Below are 20426 nucleotides of genomic sequence, written 5' to 3'. Positions count from 1 at the left end.
CTTGTATAACTTTGTGCTAGTCATTTGACCAACACTGGGCCTCAGTTCCTCCATATGTAAAATGGGTAGAATACCTACCTCACAAAGGCGTTGAGGATAAAATCTAGTAATGATTGTGAGATGCTCAGATTATATGACGATGATGAGGGCCTCAGATAAAATAAGGAAAAAGATACCAGAGAGTTGTCTTTGGCATTTTGTAACGTACTAACATAACAAGGAAGTGATTTAAAAGGTTTATATACGTGTTTTCAGTTAATTTATTCTCATTAACTTACTTTTCTGGTTTTAGATCCCTGTAAATGATTCCAAGACTATGGAGGTGGTCTAAAGCCAAGGCCAGCTCAGCTAAGTAGAACTTGACATCCTCTTCTGTAAACATTACCTAGTCAGAAAGAGAAGAAGAAGAAGTCTAATTACTGTATGATAGCAGGCCGATTTGCTTTAAACAACTGCACGGGAGAATTCTTTGACTCAGGATTGCAAGAAAGACCATCATATCAGATTCAATTTGTCAGTCTTTGTCAGCACTCACATAAAACTTCCTCCCCAGGTTCTCCTTGTTACAAGACAAAATTCTGTTCATTCAGCTACGTTTTCTTCTCCCTTAAATCATGCTGCTTTCATTCTTGATTTTGGTCAGTTCAGATGACATTACATACGAATACAAACCAGGGCTGAGCTTTAGTCTATTAACGTCAATGGCAAAAAGTCAACAGTGAACAGCCAGGTCTTTAGTACCTACCTATATCTTTGTTTACTAAAATCTTGGGGTTCCCAAATTCCCACAAGCTGAGCCATGGACTTATTTTGCCTAACAGTGAACTGAAATGCCTTTTGTTTTATGAACTGGCTTATATCTGGTTCCAAAATATTAACAGAATGTGCAGCACGTGTAGACCCAGGGCCTGATCCCAAACAGCCACTGAAGTCGATAGGAGCCTTTCCATGGACTTCAGTGGGCTTTGGCTCTTAGTTAGGACAAGGTATTTAAAACAAGAGCTCCTCTTTTATTTACCTGCGGACACATAAGTGTAACATCATCAGACACAGAAGAAGCCACAGCACAGGCAAAATGCCTACAGGACCAGAAATGGCTCTCCCTCCCCCCACACACTAGTCTAGCTTGGGGGGGATGGCAAGACCCTAGAGCCTGACTGCTAAAGTATGGTGACTGCAGGTACTAGCTGTGAGGCAGAACTCAGGGAGCTGAGCAACAGCTGCAGGTTACCCAGATGGCTGCTTCTAAAGCATCACCTGCAGAGGTGGGAAAATGCTGTCTCCTAGAGCAGTTCCTGGCTGGCAGCCAGGAGTTGAGCCATCAGCACCAAGAGGAAGACCCAAGTTATGGCGATGTGGAGACATTCCTTTGGTGGTGCAGCTGCTCTCATCACCTCTCCAGGACAGCACGGGGGTGGAGAGGAATATGGGGGAACCCGTGAGGAGGAAAGAGAATGGAGACAAGCCGAGATGCTCCTTCCAGGGGCAAGGAAGAAAGGAGAGGAGCAGGTAAGCAGCTGAGAGGAAAACTGCTAGCACCAAAAAGGTGATGGCTATTGGTCTACTCCCAGCAGTTGCTGCAGGAGACAGTACTATCCACACTCTGCAGGTTGCTGCCCGGTTAGCTGGCACAGCTGCCACGCGCTGTGTCTTCGCTTATGTCTCACAGCTGTGTCCATCCCCACCTCCATTGGTATTTGTAATGCTAATAGTTCTAGACAATGCTAATTTGTAATGCTAATAGACAAGGGTTCTGTCAGAGACTGGTACTCTCTGCTGGGCTCAGCCAAAAGTGTCATTGGAATACATCCTCCGCCACTGTCTCTAGTAGGTGCTAGGTAGAACCAAATTCAATCTAGAATTTAAAATATTGTAATACATTCTCAGAAAAACCCCAGAACAAAACCATTTGCTGTCATTGCTCTACATGAATTTAAAAAGCCAATTTTCAGGTGAGAGCAATGTTTGAAGGATTTGGCTTGCATTATAGACAGCCCCTTCTCTCTCTCTCCCTTTATTTGCACCCTCCACTTTGCAACTCTAGGTCTGTTCTTTTACACCGTCTCACCAGGATTGGTGCAAGACCCTTCTCTCTGTCGTGTATCTGACCTCCTCATTGACTCTCCCCCTCTTTTCAAATTTCACCTGAAAACAATTCTTTCGTCATCTCTCTCTATCAGTTTTCTCCCCTCTGCTATTTTATGTAACTGTAAATCTATGGGCATTTCACTCTGGGAAGCAGTGTGGGATAAGATCTGTATGAAATGTTCTATTCAGACTAAAAGGTGCGGTATTATGAATAATATATGTTTAACAAGAATCAAAAGTTACAGAGGGAAAGAGAGTGAGAAGCCTGGCTCACTCTTCTTTAAATTAAAGAAAGATCATTGGAGGATTGAAGGATTAGTCACCACCTTTGTCCAGGGCTAGTGCAATGTAATTATTGGGACGGAAGGGCAGAGACAAAATAGCATGGCTAACTTCGAACGACAAGGTGTCCTTGGTCTTTCAATGACCCAGTGAGAGGTCCTCACAAACCTACTGCATTCTGCCTTAGCAATGCCTTTAGGAGAAGACTTTGCAGAGCCACATAGCAAACTTGGGTGAAATCCTGGCCCCAATGAAATCCATTAACTACAACTGGGCCAGGATTTCGCCCCTTGTGTTTTTGTGTTAATTCCAAAGGGTGCAGAGAGTCAACTCAGAGAGATAATCCCATCTGGGAGCTATTCAGGTATAGATGAATCCACTTACAGTAAGGAGGGGCTGGGTTATTTCCATGAAAGAGGGACACAAATTTTACTCACCAGAAGACATAACAAGTAACTCGGCGGAGCAGAGGAGGGTGACATAAGGGCTACCCTGCTGGTCTGTTTGTTTTGAATTTTAGAGTTTACTTGAAGGAGTGAAGAGAGAGACTTCTGCTAAGACTGTAAAATATCTGGTGAAATAAACTGTAAACCCCAGAAGGGATTTTGGCATTTTAACCCGAGCTTCCTGTCAACTCTCTAGCCACTCAGAACCTGACCCTGCTACACATGGTCACTTGAGCATAGGCTTCACAGAGTGGGCAATCTGGTTATATCTTTTCTCTCCACATCACAGCCAGCATGTCTCTCTTTTTAGCAATGAGTCAGGAGTTATTCTACCATGAGAAGGAACTAACAATTATCTGTTCTATGAGAGTAAATTGTAATTAAATTTTCTATTAACATAATGCTTGCACTCTGTCAGAAATGTCACTCATCATATGATGTAGATACAAATATTAAAAAAGGCTTGAGGTAATTATAAGAAATTACAGCTCCAATTCAGTTACATAGAATGAAAATACACACAGACACAGACACACACACACGAATTCTGAAAATGATCCAAGACATTATTTTGTGTCCTACACAAAAATCAATGAGCTTACCTCTTTGGAGAGTCTCGTGAAAAGATCCCCTCCCCGCAGGAAATCTAGTATTAGATACAACTTCCCCTCTGTTTGAAATGCTGCATTAGAAAAGAATGGAGATGTTGGAGGTTTTAATCATTACAAAGCCTCCAAAGAATGAATATTATTGATTAATTCTGCATCATTCTCTTACTTTCCTACCATTTTAGCACTTCACTTTTAGAATGGAACGAGCTCTGCTGGACTAAGCAATGCAGCCCATGCTACAGGGAACAATCCTGTATTAGCTGGGAGGTGGAGATTGATTACCAGTACATTCTTTTCCATCCTTAGCATCTGGTCCTAGAGCTCAGTCTCCAGCATGGGCCCCAATGCCTACACAGCAAGCCCTAAGCCCCGCGAGTCCGTGTTAGCTGATCTGGGCCAGCTGCAGGCCTTTAATTACTGTGCAGACGTACCTTATGGAGCTAAAGCTGCCCTCCGTTGCACAGGATGAGGAGAAGAAAAAAGTAAAACTAGTCAGAGAGGCTCCCAGAATTGTGGAAGGGGATAGCCACGACTGTTCAATTGCTCACAGAAGCCCCTTTGCACTAGCAATAGGACTCTTCAGGAATTCAGGGAGCTTGTTGGGCTGAGACAGGCAAACCTAGGGAGACGCTGCTCTGCATAACTGAAAGCATTGCATTAGTTTATAGAAATTTAGTGAGTGCTATCAATTATTAATCATTTTGGATTATTAGATTCTCTTATTTCCTAACTCTTTCCTAAAGGGGCAGGTAGAACGGCATATGCATCTTTGTTATCTCACCAGTACATCCTGGTAACACTATCGTTACATTGCACCTCATATCAGATATATTTTGACAGAGGAATAGCAATGCCTTCATCATACTGAATTTTTCCTGTGATATAAGGAAAATTAAGGCATACACAGTAGTAACTGAAATGGGGGTAGTATTTAGCAAAGTGGCATTCTGATGAAATGACACAAACCCCGTTACAATTCCCAGAACACCTTGAGGAGTGAATGAGAATAACATTTTGTTATAGTTACCATAATGAAGCTTGACTATGAAAGGATGATTCACTTCTGCCAAAATATCTCTCTCCATTTTTGATCGTACCCGATCCCGAACTAGCAGAAAAAGAACAATGAAAACAGCAATCAATTAAGAGGCAGCATGGGGCACTAGGGACAGCACTGAACTGGGACTCGAGAGACTTGGATTCTAGTCCTGATTCTACCCCTGGCCTGCTGTGTGACCTGGGCAAGTCACTTCACCTTTCTGTGCTTCTTTCCCTGCCCTTATCCATTTCCCTTATCTATGTAGAAAGTATGCTTTTGGGGCAGGGACTGTCTCTTTCTCTGTGTTTGTACAATGACTAGTACTAGTCTTGGCTGGGCTGTGAGGCAGTAGGGCAATATAAATAATAGGAAGATGACTACAGTTTACAAAAACCCAATTTTAATGTAAAATAAAACTATATAAACTGAATATCTAACTAAAATAAAAAGAACATAACAACAACTGACCATGACAAGTTAACCAAGAGCCCATGGTAGGTTAACCTTGCGTGCATGTAAGTGTACTTGTGCTGTGCTGATATTTAGCAGAAAGAATGACTCATTGAACACCTGGATGTGGTTTAGATGAAATATTTTAGGCTCCCAATCAGATACAATCAGTAAAAAGTAAAAGTCTGTGGCTGAGGCAAGAGGCAACTATTATTTACATGTGCAGAGACAATTACTGCAGGGCAGAAGCAAGAGTAATGATTTTTTATGGATCAGATGAATGAGGAATAAGAGAAAAAATAATTACAGATGTGACTAGGGTTCAGGCTAATCAAGACTGAAACGGAAGATCATGTAACTAGCAACTGTGTTTAACAGAATTTCAAGACACCAAAATGGGTTCCACTTTTCAGATTAACATCCCTTGATCCTAAAGATGTATTTTTTTCTTGATCACAGTTTTACTGATTTTATAATGAAGTTTTTAGGTTTACTGTTCCTTTTCCTTGTACCACATTATTTATTCATCTCTTAGCTGCAGCATCCACCCACTGTGGTGTTAATCTATTTTAGTCAATAATGCATGAGGCCTCATTGTGGTTCTGTTGTCACATGTATGTGCGTTGGATGTATTGATAAGTGGAAGGTCAAAGGCTGAGTGCCTCCAGCAACCAAGTAACGAATATATCACAGTGCAACGAAACATGCTTCTGTACAACTGTGTTTTAAAACTGTTGTTTTATAGCAATGGTTCTCAAACCGTGGGCTGCTTGCGGCCCAATCAGCACACAGCTGAGGTCCATGTGACAACCTCAGGACAATATAGGTAATATACATATTGTGTGGATGCGGCTTACGTAATACACAAAGAGCTACATATACAGCCACAATGGTAAATAGGCTGAGAACCACCGGTTTATAGACACTGGTCCAAACCAAAATCTCGGATATGAAAACCCTTGAATGTTGGGAAAGTCTGGGTCTCTAGCTATTTTAATGGTTTATTTAAGCCAGGACCCATGTAAGCATGGTCTTGTAATCCTCATTAGCCATTCACATTGCTTCCTCAATTCAAGCCATTTTGTAGTAAAATCCAACCACACCAACACCCACATTCCAAGCAACCCCCAAAACATTCATGTACACCAGGCATCAGCCCCGAGCTACAAAATCCACAGGTGACACGGTAGAGAGGTAACCCTAACCACCTAGCTATGCATACCACATCACTCATACCGTCAGTGTGTGACAGTAGTGCTACACTGACATTTATTGTATTTTTTACAACACATTATAAAAAGCTTTGGCTTTAAGTAATAGCAGTTATTAGCAGAGGTGATATGTGGTTGTGATGTGTGTATACTTGCATCACAGCCATGTGACTACAGCCATGAACAATAGCAAGACTGCCTCACCCCATTTGGTATTTCTCCTGGCCCGTGGTTAGGGTGTTGTGTTTTTAACTGAGTGCCAGGATCCAGTTGTGCTGGTGAGAGCACGGAGGGCAGGGGCTGTATCAGGACATTGCTATATGAGGAACAGGATATTATAATAGGAAGACAGCACTGGAAGGGGGCGGACAGACACTGTTTGCTAGTAAAGACGGGACTGAATTGAGCCTTGGGAGCCATGTGTGTAAGGGGTTTCAGTATCACAGGCTTCTGCTCTTTAGCCCCAGTTCTTACTAGTCAGTATTTCTATGGACTGCAGATCTGTTATGCCTCTTATTCTTCATAAGACAGCATCTGTTTTGAAAACCAATTTCGGGATTTGGGGGCTGGCAACACTAACCCGGTTACATGTTGTGTGATTGTCTCTGTGACACATTCAACAGTTCCCACTAGGCCTATCTGGCTCGGATCATGAGACATAATTCACCCAGGTGGTGGTTACACATTTTGGAACTTCATTAGCCTGTCATATTGCAATGCCATCTGCCTCCCCACGTGGAGATGGAAGCTTTAGTGTGCACATGTGATACTGGGGAGAGTGCTATGTCTCCACAGAACATGCATCACAGCATCTCTGAGGCCTTGGTCTGATGACCTCTTTTCACATATCCTTCTAATATCCCATCCTCCCCACAGTGGCAACTAAAAAGACTGTTGTGGCACCCAGGTACTTCAGTGGCTAATCTGGGTTACAGCTTGACTCATAGGTGGGTGATATGTAATGCAAAAGGGTGGAGAGAGCATATTTCCTGGCACGGGTGCCCTTAGAACAGCAATTACATGGACCAACTTCTGGCATCCTAATGTCACAGCATCTATTATTTAGCCCATTGCTCAGATGCCTTCTCACTGTCTGTGGCAAAGCAGATCTCTCTATTCCCCTTCTCCCATATCGCCTCTTTTACCCTGTTGCTTTAGCATCTCTGGGATGTGCATGTTTTTAAACTTATGTTTCTTCTGTGGATTAACATTCCTCAGGGTGGGGGCAGCTGATGTTTTGCTATTTTATCTTGAGTATTTGTAAGGCCCTGTCACCACAGTATTTAAGTGGCATACAAGGCTATAGGCAGCATAAATCAAGACACATTCCCTCTTCCTCCACCATCCATTCTATGCAGGCTTTCTGGTTGTAGGGGAGGGTCAGGTTCTTTTCTCTCATATCCTGAAACTTGCCATGTGCTCAAGGTCTTCCTGCTGCAGTCTACATTTTTCACGTAGCTGGGGCTGGTGTCCATGGGGAAAGACCTTCCTGAACAGGGTCAGGCTTTGGCTCAGTTTAAGCTCCTGTAGCGAAGTCTTCCACAGGAGGGGTCCTGTGTGTGAACATGCTCCGCCTGCCACACTCTGCAGTTTGGTGCTAGTGTCCAAGACTGGCTCCAAACCTTGAGTGCCCACATCCTGGCATGTAGGGAGCCAGGATAAATGGGTAACATTTATTGATTGTCTGTAAACGGAATCATGTCTGGCTCAGTCATTCCAGATTGCTGGGTCCTAGCCGCTGTGGGATTATCCTCCAGATCCTATGGGGAGAGACTAGTGGGGTCTGAATATGTGGTTGGATGTGAGGGATGAGGATGCTTGGCCCAGTGAACTAAAAAAACATCAATGTGTCTCTGGAACATTGTGGATACCTCCTGTAGTCTAGGTCATTGCATGGGTGTGCTTAATTTGTACTGTCCTTTGCTGGATCATCTGGCATGGGGACAATTTGCATCATCCTAAATTCACTCAGTCTCTTCCAAAACAAACTTGTCTATGAAGAGGACCTATTCATATGGATCACTTTGCTCTGCCATATTGGAAGACTAAGCCTTTGATGGGGATTTGTTGTCTAGGCTGCACTAGCTCTACCCCTTTCTTGGTACTGGCAGGGAATGTATAACACTAGATTGTTCAGATATCTAAATCCTATCTCCAGTGCATTACAGCTTTTTTTTGGATTTGCACCTCCTACAGAAGTTTAAGAGCAACGTGCACAGGAAATGGGAGTGTATAGTGTTTTGGCAGGTGACATGTATACTAATACAAGATGTTTACTTATCTGCATAAACAGTTTGTTCACTGGAAATGGTGCCCATCTGCTGAACTCTTAGTGACAGGAAAACTTTTATCCTGCGTATTCAGTATTGGATTTGGGCCAAAATGTGTGTTTTGCCTCTCAACTTTAAGCCATGCAACAGAGATGGAGAAAGTATAATCTAGAGCAATACTTCCCAAACTGCGGTAGGCAAGCTTCATGTTCCATCAGTTCACTTCACAACAAGTTTTTAAGGTGGTGGTATGTGAACCAATAAAGTGGGGGAACCGCTGGTCTAGAGGAATAAACACAGGGCTGAGATTCAGTAAGTCCTTAACGCTAATCCTGACTGTGCCACTAACTCATTTGTCCAGACTAGAGTAAATAAATTATCTATAAATTACTTCTGCTACCCTGGGTGATATGAAACAGAAGTAACTACATTGTCATATCCTACAACAATGGAGAAAGTGTATACCAACTTGCAGTAAAAATGATCCACATTTGAATGTGTTCATTTAATATGATAGGTCTGGGAGGAGAAACTTTAAAAAAAGATGGTATAGCATCTCTAGAGGCAAGGGACTGAAGTGAAGGGGAAGAGAAAGAAGATTAATATAAGGTGTATTCCACTGATAAAAAGAAGTTCCATTTTTAGAGACTATCAATTGCATTTTTTTCCCCTAAGAAAATTAAACCAAAAATCCCCATCCCTTCTTGCTGAGTGATTTGCTGACATCAAATCTGGTCGAGAGTTAAATAAGGAAAAAAGTATTAATTTTCAGCAGATGTGCTTTAGGCCAAATGCACGCCCTAGCTAGCAGAGTCAATACATCGCTAACTATGGATTGTGTCATATGAGAAGGGCTTCCTTGATGCAGAAGCCACAGAAGGTCTACCAATTAAGCCGGAAGTTAGACTAACACAATGGGAACCTTTAATTAAGCAAACTGGGGCTTAGATGATCTGCAAAGGGAGATATTATAGAGGAGATACGGTAATTTTCCCCATTAAAATACTGATTAAAATTGGTAGGTAATTTAGCAAAAAGATGAAGAAAATTTCCTAAGTGCTCACAATTAGATCTCTGGAGAGATATTATCTTGGCTCCACTGAAGTCAGTGGGGGTTTTGCCATCGACTTCACTAGGGCCAAGATTTCCTCTCTGGATTCTTGGATTAGTTTGGCCAAATGCTGCCCTCAAAACTGTGTCCTTCTCATCTCCATATCAGGGTAAGTTTCAGGTTTATTTAAGGAAAATTGCTCTTAAACCATCATCTTCACTTGTGTTTTATCATCTTTGGGGACAATGGGCATTTTTTTTGTTGGTCTCCATCTCTCTAATTTGGAGGTGTTGATGTTTGTACTGTAGTTTACTGGAAAGGTCATTTACTGTTTTTTGACAGTAATGTTTTGAATTTTGCCTATGAAATTGGTGCTAAAAGGCATTAATTTTTTTCATTAGCTAGTATATGAGCAAATATGTATATGAGCAAATGCAATACAATTTAGTAGATCTGTAAAAACTGTATTAATTTATAAGGAAAAACAAAGCTGTGTTAATAAAGGGAAAGTTAATAAAATTAAATAGTATTTGTTCTAAACTGTAACTTGTCATTGTTTCTTTGACAGACAGTTTCACAAGAGAGGAAAAAGTGGGGGGGGAGGAGGCTGAGGGTGAAAGATATGGATACTATAGTTTCTGATTGTAGTGGGAGCTATAATTAATGCTGCGTTCCAAACAAACATTTAACTTCTCCTCTTTAGTTGCTCATACCTTCCTCAAACCAGTTCCTATGACATTTTTTCCATGCTTGGCCCCAGCCTGAAGGTGAATTTATTCAAAGGGGATGAACAAAACCGACAGGGCTCTTTTTGAGTTATGCAATCATGGAAAAAAGCTACACCTTATTCATTCGTTCCAAATGACCATTTTCTTTTTCTGTTTTTATAACTTAGGGGGAAAAAAACCACCACAGGATGAAGCTAAAAATGTCCAGCTCACTTGTTCAGTAGTCCTTATTGTGGGAGAAAATTACATTTGAAGAAACTGGTTCAGTGGTAGTTAAGTTACAGGGCTGAATTTACTTTGCTTGCTTCTGTCAGTTTAAACCAGGGTAAAGGGTGGCAAGGTGACCACAAACTCACGTGCACTGTGGGTAGCCTCAAACTGAGTAGTGCCAGCCAGGGAAGAGATGTTCACCACGAAGCTGGGGTATGTGCACGTTTGCTCCATCCCCGTAGCAATCTGCCGTGCACGGCTCCTAAGGAACACTAGAACCTCCAAGGAAGGGAAATAGGCCCTGTCCTCTGACAAGGGATGAAACCCATCTAGTGCATAGCAAAGACCACAATGCACTTCTGCCTGTGCCAGGTGGGGTCAGTATGGCACATGCCCATTTAACATGAGTTCTCTCATGATCGCTAGAATTTTCCACTTCTAGAATTTTCTCAACTCAACTGAGGTGGGTTGAGAAAGAGTCAAGAAGGGGGAGTTTGATATGGGCCTCGCAGTGGAATTCCTTGGTTAAGGGTAGCTGGATATCTCCCCACCACCAAAATCCTTGCCAGATTCACATGTTTGAGGGATGAGAGAGAGAATTTTCAAGCCTATTAATTTTGTGTTAGTGCTAAGCAGCAAGAATTTAAGGCTGCTGGTGCCAAGGGTTTCAATGAATGAAGAGTAAGTGACCTGAGTCTGTAAGGGAGCTTTCAAGGCACGTAAAATTGCGGGCTCCTGGTTTAACAGCCAGGTGCCTATATACATGCTGTTAATGATAGTTGGACCACAAAATCCACATTTAATTTTTATGGGGAGCAACTCTAGTGGTTTCCTCATGGCTGAAACACCAGGGATTGAAATTGGGATGTCCAGAGCTAAAAGCATGAGCAGCTACAGTTTAACCTAAAGAGACAAGCCTCTGTAGCCGGAGGCTGTAACAACTCATCTCCTCTGTGGATTGGTGCAGAGGAGAACGTGTAACACAAACACAGTTATGCGTAGGCCTGAGTGCAGTGGATAACATTTTCTGTGAATATCTGTTCAAATTCAAAACTTAATGTAATTTTGATTATCATCATAACCTTCGTGTGTTCATTTCCCATGAACACCTCACAGTTTGAGCCTTATTAACAGAAGGAAAACTTGAAAATAGCTTCCCAAAGCAAATTCCACATTGTATATTTAATCATCAAGTTCATAATTCACACTGGGTAAAATTTTCAGAAGCATTTGATTGATCCTATTGATTGAGGAACTAGGATCAAATTAGGATCTAAAAGGACTTCAAGACACATTTTAAAAGGTATTTAGGCACCCAATAGGAACCTCAGAAGCGCCTCACTTCCTAACTCCCATTGCCTTATGCAACTAACAAATGCACACAAGAAGCTGTTTTTGAGCTAATTGTATAGGAAAACGTGAAGAAACATATGATTAATTATGAGTTTCACAATCTACTCACAAACTTTCTGCGAAAAGAAAGACAAAATCCAACAGAATTTAGCCACTCAGAGGTCTACCCAGACCTGAAGAAGAGCTCTGTAGGGCTCGAAAGCTTGTCTCTCTCTCACCAACAGAGAAGTTGGTCCAATAAAAGATATTATCTCATCCACCTTATCTTTTTAGTATTATGAAGTGGCAGACAACACAGAATAGTGAACACATAAGTAAAGCTATTTCAGACATTTTTTCAATTTTTTTTTAAGTGCAGTCTACTGCATCTGAAGGAACCAATTTAGAGAACTAGATTCTAATCTCAAATATGCATGCATGTAGTAGAAGATAAAATAGATGCACAGCAGCTGATGCTACAAGATACAAAGCAATACAGGCTTTCCAACCAAGATCAGAATCTGGTTCTAATGGTTGTGCTTTGTAAGAAAATATGAATTACTCTTGCTCCACTCTCTTGTAGACAGAGAATCACACTAAAGGTATATCTTCACTGAGAAAAAAAAAAGTCTATTCTTAATCTTTAATTTGGGTTAGCACACCAAAAGGCTAATTTAGGTTAAAAATAGCAGTAAAGACGAGGCAATCCTGATTTTAATTTGGGTTAGCACTGCAGCTCAAAGTCTCCTTTAGACTTAAATTTGAGCTGCTAATCGAAGTTAAAACCAGAGTTGACTTATCTTCACTACTATTTTAACCCAAGTGAAGACATACCCTAAATTGTCTAAAATGGTAGCCCTTCATTTTATCCCTTATCATCCTAGGGATCGGTTATAATATACAGAAAAAAAAACAAAGTTATACTACAGTCAACTCAATAATGAAGCATAATGGCAATGGCTTGTGCAGAATGCCATTGAACATCTTTGTATGTTTCTTTTTCCTTTCCCATAGAGCACCAGCTACTTTTCTGGGAGAAAGACTTCCCACCCCCCAAATGTGGAACCATTAGAGATGAGAAAAGAGAAATAAAAAGTGAGCTTGTGCACGTAAGCTCAGAGCTGTGGCTACACAGGAACAACCAGATAACAAAATCATGAGACATTTTTTCTTAAAAGGCACTCAGAAAAATCAATAGCAGCACAGGACATACTTTAAGAGCTCAAGTTCGGGTGAAGGTCATTTTTCTCCTTTCAATATTGCTCTTACATAAACCAACAAATTCTACTTTTAGGATTTTTTTTTTGTAAGTCAGCTATCGGTAGACAGGTGATATCCTTTATTTAAATTATGGGTTGGAACGAAAGAGGTCTCTAAAATAACCCAAAACATCTGATAATACTTTCCACTTATAGCATATATCATCACCTTTTTATGAGGCTCTAAAGCACTTTACAAACATTAAATTAATCTTACAACGTCACTACGAGGTAGCTATCCTTGTTTTATAAACAGGGAAACTGAGGCACTGACAGATTTAGTGACTTGTCCAAGGTCACACAATAAATCAGTGTCAAGATCAGGAAGAGAACCCAGATTTTCTCATTTCCTGTTCTAATCATTGGACAAACTGCATCAGTTTGCAATGTTCTTAATCAGAAATTTTACTGAAAAAAATATGTTAGTTTATTATAAAAGTAATTCAATTCCATAAAAAATTAAAAGACAAAGTATCACATTTTCTATAAAAGAAAAAAATCCCTATGCGTGCACACACACCAATCCACTGCCTCCTCACATGTAATATACCCAATGTTCCTCAAAAGGTAGATATGCCCTTAAACTCATTGGGCCAAAAATTTTGTGCTGACATTCACCATATGCAATACCTACGAGGCCAATTGTTGGATATCTAGGAGCACATTAATAGAAAGACTGATGAAGAACAGAGAAATCTGCCAGTGATCAGGAGAGAAGAGAGCCTTAGGAATAACAGAAGTGTACATGTGGATATACATGAAATGTGTCTTTCTATTCTACACTCACACTCAGATTATCCAGCCTGTCTCCCACACAAATAAAAGCTCTTAACTTCTCAGCACAGCCTCAGCAGATCCATACTTTTTTGGTTGCATAAATTATGTTTATTTAGAATTATTTGCCTTATTTGACCTGATTTACTGTCAAAAGATGCATGCAATATTGGATTTTGGTCTCAACTTCTCCTGTTACCTATCCTTATTTAATGTTGTATTTTCCTTTAATTGCCTAGATATATGATATATTATTACTGCAAGCCATACCAGCACTTACTACATTAACTGCCATTGACAGGCAATAATTATCCATGTTATAGGAATCACAGAATCTTAAAACAAGAAATGAACAAATAAGCCAGGCATTAGGGCTACAGGGTGCCCAACTAAATGGGATCAGTAGTTGCTCTGGAAATTGTTATGATCATGAAGGGAGGAGTTAGCTGACAATTTATACAGTATTTAAATAATGAAAAATTACTTACAATAGTTACATAGTAGGATGGCCTCTTTTCCCTCACCAAGATGTGTGTTCTCCCTTTTAACATTTAGTACAAACTCATAGAAATTAGATATGGAAAAGACCTACACGATTTACATTATTTACTCCAAAGATGATCAATCAATCAAAACAGAGCCTAAAACTTCCCCTCAGCATTGCTCTGGAGCCACCATTTCTCCTTTGAGCCTCTAATTCCCCTTACTGCTGCTGTCATGTTGAGATGTTGACTAGCAAGTGGCTCGCCTACAATGGAAGGTCAGAACTCGCATCTCTTCTATTCAGAGCCCAAATGTTTCATATCTGTTGGATGTTCCTCAGCTAAATAATGGTCTGCCTGGCACTTGTTACTGTGATGTCACTCAGTCAACATGAACAACAAAGAGATTGTTTCTCTCTTCTCCAGTCTGAGGAGATGAACCAGCCATCCAGGAACTGGTGGAGCTCTCAGGGTGACATGTTTCATACATCCAACTTGGTGTAATCAATCATCATTTATTTTCTTTGTTCTTAAGAAGACACTCAGGTCAGGTGGGTAATACAGACATAGTGGTGCAAAATGCTTGGCTCACTTCACTTTGCCAGAAAGGGTGGAAATGCCAATGTTTTGGCTTTTACAGCAAATATTTTCTGCAGTATTTCATAGAAGTGAAAAATGCAGTTTTTATGGTTGAAAACTGTTAAAAGCCCGCCTTGAGTTGTCCATCCAAATCCAAAGAGACCTGTAGTGAAATCCTTATCCCCACTCTGCCCCCTTTACACAGGGTAGGAGGGTCAAAGTGACATAAAGGGGCTCAACAAGTCCCAGTTCAGGCCAAAGGAAGATTCTGTCAGTGCAGGCACTGTGGCAGATAGCTACAAGGCTGCTTTCCGAGGACCCACTTGCAAACCCTGGCAAAGAGGGCATGCTGGGGGCAGGGCTGAAATTCTAGGCAGTGCTGCAACACATAGGGTAGTCCTGGGAGGCTGACTTTAGTTAGACAGGCCCGTAGGGCTACCTAAAATATGACCAACCTTTCCAGTTCCCAGAGCAACCCAGGACTCGGACAGCACTAACGTGTCTCAAAGTCATCTTAGCCGCACCTCCCTCTGTGCTACGAGGCTTGTGCTGTGCCTCTTGGATGTCTAGTACTTATAGGTTGTTAGGATCATGACAGAAAGTGTTTAAATAATATCAAATGGGAATCTTTGGGAGGAATGGACAATGTCACAATATCTGTCCCAACGGAGACCGCACCTAGTGGGATTCTGCACTGTCCCATTAATTGAGTTTTATTTATGACAGGCCCAGAGACGGATAAAGGTACTGTATAATCAGTAGATCTGGTCAAAACTCCGAATTTCCATTATATGAGAAATTATAACATTTCTAATGATTTTTGGTCTAATTGGAAAAAAGAGTTGACATCTTCCCCAAAATGAAATTTCTGAAATAAAAAAAATGTGGGTCAACTGAAATATTTTGTTTTGAAAAAATTATTTCCATTTCCATTTTGACATTTTTATTTTAAAATTAGGGTTTAGTAATTTTTACAATATATTATATATTACATTTTAATGCATATATGATATTTTACTTTTCTCTAAATTTACTTATTAAATATAACTAAATCCTATTTTTAAAATATATATCAAAATGAAAAGTCATTTGAAAATGGAAAATCAAAACACACTGTTTTCACCGACTCAGACTTTAAGGTCAGAAGGGACCATTGTGATAATCTAGTCTGACCTCCTGCACATTGCAGGCCAGGGGACCTCATCTATCCACTCCTGTAACAGACCCCTAACCTCTGACTGAGTTACTGAAGTCCTCAAATCATGGTTTAAAGACTTTAAGTTACAGAGAATTCACCATTTACACAAGTTTAAACCTGCAAGAGATCCGTGCCCCATGTTGCAGAGGAAGACGAAACCCACCCAGGGTCTGTGCCAGTCAGACCCAAGGGAAAATTCCTTCCTGACCCCAAATATGGCTATCAGTTAGACCCTGAGCATGTGGGCATGACCCACCAGGCAGATGCCTGGGAAAGAATTCTCGGCAGTACCTCAGAGCCCTCCCCATCTAGTGTCCCGTCTCCAGCATTTGGGGATTTTTGCTACTGGTAGTTGCCAATGAGCCACATGCCATCATGGGCAGTCCCATCATACCATCCCCACCATAAACTTATCAAGCTCAGTCTTGAAGCCAGTTAGGTTTTTTGTCCCCAATGCTCCCCTTGGGAGGCTGCTCCAGAATTTCACTCCTCTAATGGTTAGAAACCTTCATCTAATTTCAAGGTTAAACTTGTTGATGGCCAGTTTATGAAGTCAAAATAAATTTTTTCAAACTTCTCAAAAAGCATTGTGATGTTTTTTGCCCCAAATAAAATGTTGTTGAAATTGACACATTCCTGTCAAAAACATTCCACTAGAAAAATGTTGACCATGTGTAGTGTTCAGTATCTGCAGAGAACATTTGAGGAAGACAGAAAACTATCCAACTAGCCAGATAGATGGCTGACACAGGAAAATATTCACCAACCCATCAAGGAGTTTCTAAATAAAATGGAGTAAGATGACTATATTTTCCAAAACACAAACAATCGCCCCTCCCCCCCAAAAAACCCAAACAAACAAAAACAGGACATTTTGTGGCAACATAATGGTGGATTTTTTCAAGTAACTTCATGTTGTGAGTGAAATGATAATGAAATACTGAACAAACATGGTTAATATTCACTTTGATCAAAGCTGCTATTTTGCTCATGTCCACACTGAATGTACTTTTCTCCTGACTCTGGATGCTATTCAACACATTGAACGCTTGTTCCATTGGACTGTTTGCTTCTGGTAAGCAGCAAATTCTACATGCTCTAGCAAAATGCCTTGGGCAAACATTTTATAGTTATAAAAAAAAAATCAAATGTTTTGATTTGTGAAATGAAATTGATACTTTTCATTTGTCCCTAAACAAGTTCCTAGGATATCATATGATAAACAAGGACTGTCACTTTTCGTAAGAGACATAAGACCCTTACATTAGTTTGTATTTATAAATTCTTCAGGCCCAGAATATTACAACCCTGGCCTCTGGAAGTATTTACAAATAAAGTCCAGGGGAATTTGGAATTCCAATGTATCAAGAAACACAACATTTTTTGGTATCATTTAGGTAAAAACAATCCTTAGCTTTGCCCAGCTCTTGACACATCGCGCAGACCTTCTTACATAGTGAGGCTCAATTTGTTTTGTGTCTAGTAGAAGAAGGAACTAATTGCTTTTTTTGTCAGAACAGTTAAAGAAGTCTTCAATCCAATCATCAAGTAGTTTAGAAGAAGGTTAATTTTAAATGAAAGTGAAAGCCAGTCCTTGGGTGAGTGCCAACACAAAGTGACTAAGAGTTTGCAATAGACAATCCTGGGTCACATGAAGAAGAAGAACATGCCAGAAAAGGATAAAGGCACTCTCTCTCCCCTCCCTTCTTCAGCAGCAAAACATAATATTAATCCATTGCAAGTTATTTTTAGAATGGTCTCCCCACTGGCATATAGGCAACCTGATGGAAGACATGAGGTTCAGACATTTTCTGAAGTGAAATCATGGCTTTGCTAAAGTCAATAGTAAAACTCCCATCAACTCCAATGGGGCCAGGATTTCACCCTCTATGTCTAAATCCTTGTACTCAGTTTTGAAAATACATCTAGCTTTCTTACACCTAGGCTTGGAAAGATCAGATTTTTAATCTATAAATGTTGGCAAATAACAAATTCACCATACGCACACACAAACCAAAGAAAAAAAATGTTTCTGTCAATAATAATCAAAATGTACAGATAGGCAAAGTAAGAAAAATGCTGCTTGAGAATTTAGAGTTTGCTTTAAGGATATTTACTTTGCATATTTTGACATATGATGGTGACAATTTGACATATGTGATGAAGTCAGACCTGACCATTCTGGAAGGGTGGTTGAAGACAGGTGTATCAGTCTTAGAATGGTTGATGCCTTTTCCCCTAGGAACTGAAAGCGACTACCTCAGGTTAATTATGGGCACCTGAGTCTAATTAAGGGCAGCCAGTAACCTTTAAAAATCTTTTCCAGTTAGAGAGAGAGAGAAAGAGAAGCAAAAAGGAATGAGAAGCAGGTGCAGAAGGGTTGTGTGCAGTGAAGGGAAAAGGCTTTTCCAAGATAAAGAGCTGGTTTCCCCTATAAAGGGAAATCTTTTATTTATTTGTTTGCAGACTTAGTTCACAGCTTTGCTAGGCCCAGAGTGGGTTAGAGAGGGTGGCTGGTGAGCTGGCATAAGAAGAGGCAGTATTCTAGTGGGAGTCAGGAAATGTAATGTTTTGTTTTTGATTAAGAAGCCTTCAGGCCAACCCTAAGTCCTACCTTGTAAAACACTGTAAATAAACCAGCATGAAGTATTAAGATGGGACTGATTTACCCCGACCCGCTTAATGCCAGAGGAAGAAAAGCTGAGCCATGATGTGACCAAAGAAGTGTGTTGTCACACATATCACCCGTGTCTGAATACTTTACACAAAGCGATCATTCCATATCTGAGCTCTCAGTACTCATCCTCAAAAGGAAACTGCACAACACCTTCAAAAAGATGAGCCTGGGAACTTAAATTCATAATTTTGCTAGACACTAAAAATCACGATCTTAATAAACATACAGGATTTATGACATTACGACAATTTGTAACATGTTAACTGCCCACGTCACCTGGAATGGTCTCTTACAATATGCTCAATATAAGGAGTAATGCAATCTGTTCCACCTTGTATTTAGCTGTGACATTCAAATACCTTTCCCAGATCAGAAGAGCAGCTCTGTATAAGCTCGAAAGCTTGTCTCTTTCACTCACAGAAGTTAGTCCAAGATTTCACCTCATCCACCTTGCCTCTGTAATTTGTGTTGTAACAGTTATAAAGCTTTAACTTTTTGAAACTCAAAATCTACTGTCATTCAATAGTTATTGTCTGATCCCCCATAATTTACTGCAACTGTGAAAATTTAAATAGATTAAAAATGCTGAAAATGCCAAACATTGATACTATTAATCAACATTATGAAAGAATAAAAATCAAATTCTGCCAAAGCTACTTATACCATCACCAACTATCTAGCAGCAGCAGAAATCATCCTCTTGTCTATTTTAGTGGGTATTCATGAGAGTTAAAAAAGGTATAAACTTTATTGAGCAATGACTAAAAGAGGCCAAGACAAAAGCTGACAAATATTTGAAGGACAAACAGCAAGGAGAAAGAGGAATTATTTAACAAAATCAATAGGGGAAAGGAGGATAAAAAGAAGAGTAATTGAATGAAATGAAGAAAAGGAAAATGTAGGCTGAATATCAGAAAATATTCTTGTCAATGAGATCTACTAACCTCTAGAAGCAATGGGAAGGAAAGTGTTCGGAGCCACATTGCTTGACACATTTTAAAAACAGAGTAGACAAAAAAATAAAAGCAGCCTAGTAAGTGTGTAACACTAAATCAACCTGCTTTGGCAGGAGAGACTAGATGACCTAATACTTCTAGGTCCTTTCCATCTCTAACTTCTGTGATTGCATTAGAGGCTGAAGGAATTCAATTTTCATGCAGTACTTTTTCAGAAACTTTTAGTTTCTACTGTAATATGGAGGCTTTTGGAGAAGCTGCGGAAATTGCTTATAGTTTTCATTATTAGGATAAAGATCTGAGAACCAAGTGAGAACATTGTAATAGTTACAGTAAAAGAAAAAGAAAAAGAAAAAGAAAAAAAAAAAAAAAAAAAAAAAGGAAAGTTAAAACTACAACAGATTTGAAAAAGCCATTTGAAAATAATAATGATAATACCTAGCTGTTATAGAATGTTTGTCTTCAGTAGATCTCAAAGATTACAAAGACGTTCAGTACCATTATCCCCATTATATAGAAAGGGAAAGTAAGGCAGAGTGGCAAAAGGACTTGTCCAAGGTCATGGAGCAGACTAATGGCAGAGCCTGGAATAGAATCAAGGTCTCCAGAGCCCCCAAACCAATACTTTAGCTATTAGGCTATACTGCCTCCCAGAAAACACAGAATTATAATTTTTTTTAAAAAGGGAGTAGAGGTTAACAAATGCCTTGGGATAGTCAGTTGGTGGACTGAACACTTCTGAACTTCTTGGTGGACTGAACACTACTCTATTTGCATAGCTGC

General features: G+C 40.1%; 1 protein-coding gene across 2 annotated transcripts in view; it reads right to left on the bottom strand.

Annotated features, from left to right (window-relative positions):
- LOC137145253 (ribosomal protein S6 kinase alpha-2) overlaps window positions 1–20426 on the bottom strand; it is a 366242-nt gene that overhangs the window by 104878 nt on the left and 240938 nt on the right. For both annotated transcript variants that reach the window (XM_067535976.1, XM_067535978.1), the window contains exons 4-6: window positions 4455–4535; window positions 3419–3498; window positions 279–385 (exon numbers count right to left, since the gene is read on the bottom strand). In XM_067535976.1, coding sequence (XP_067392077.1) covers window positions 279–385; window positions 3419–3498; window positions 4455–4535 — 268 coding nt within the window. The remainder of the gene's footprint in view (window positions 1–278; window positions 386–3418; window positions 3499–4454; window positions 4536–20426) is intronic.

The sequence above is a fragment of the Emydura macquarii genome, unplaced genomic scaffold (assembly GCF_026122565.2).
Source record: "Emydura macquarii macquarii isolate MOO-44397 ecotype Brisbane River unplaced genomic scaffold, CSIRO-AGI_Emac_v2 contig_3517, whole genome shotgun sequence".
NCBI classification, from domain to species: domain Eukaryota; kingdom Metazoa; phylum Chordata; order Testudines; family Chelidae; genus Emydura; species Emydura macquarii.
This window is presented reverse-complemented; position numbering and strand designations above follow the sequence as displayed.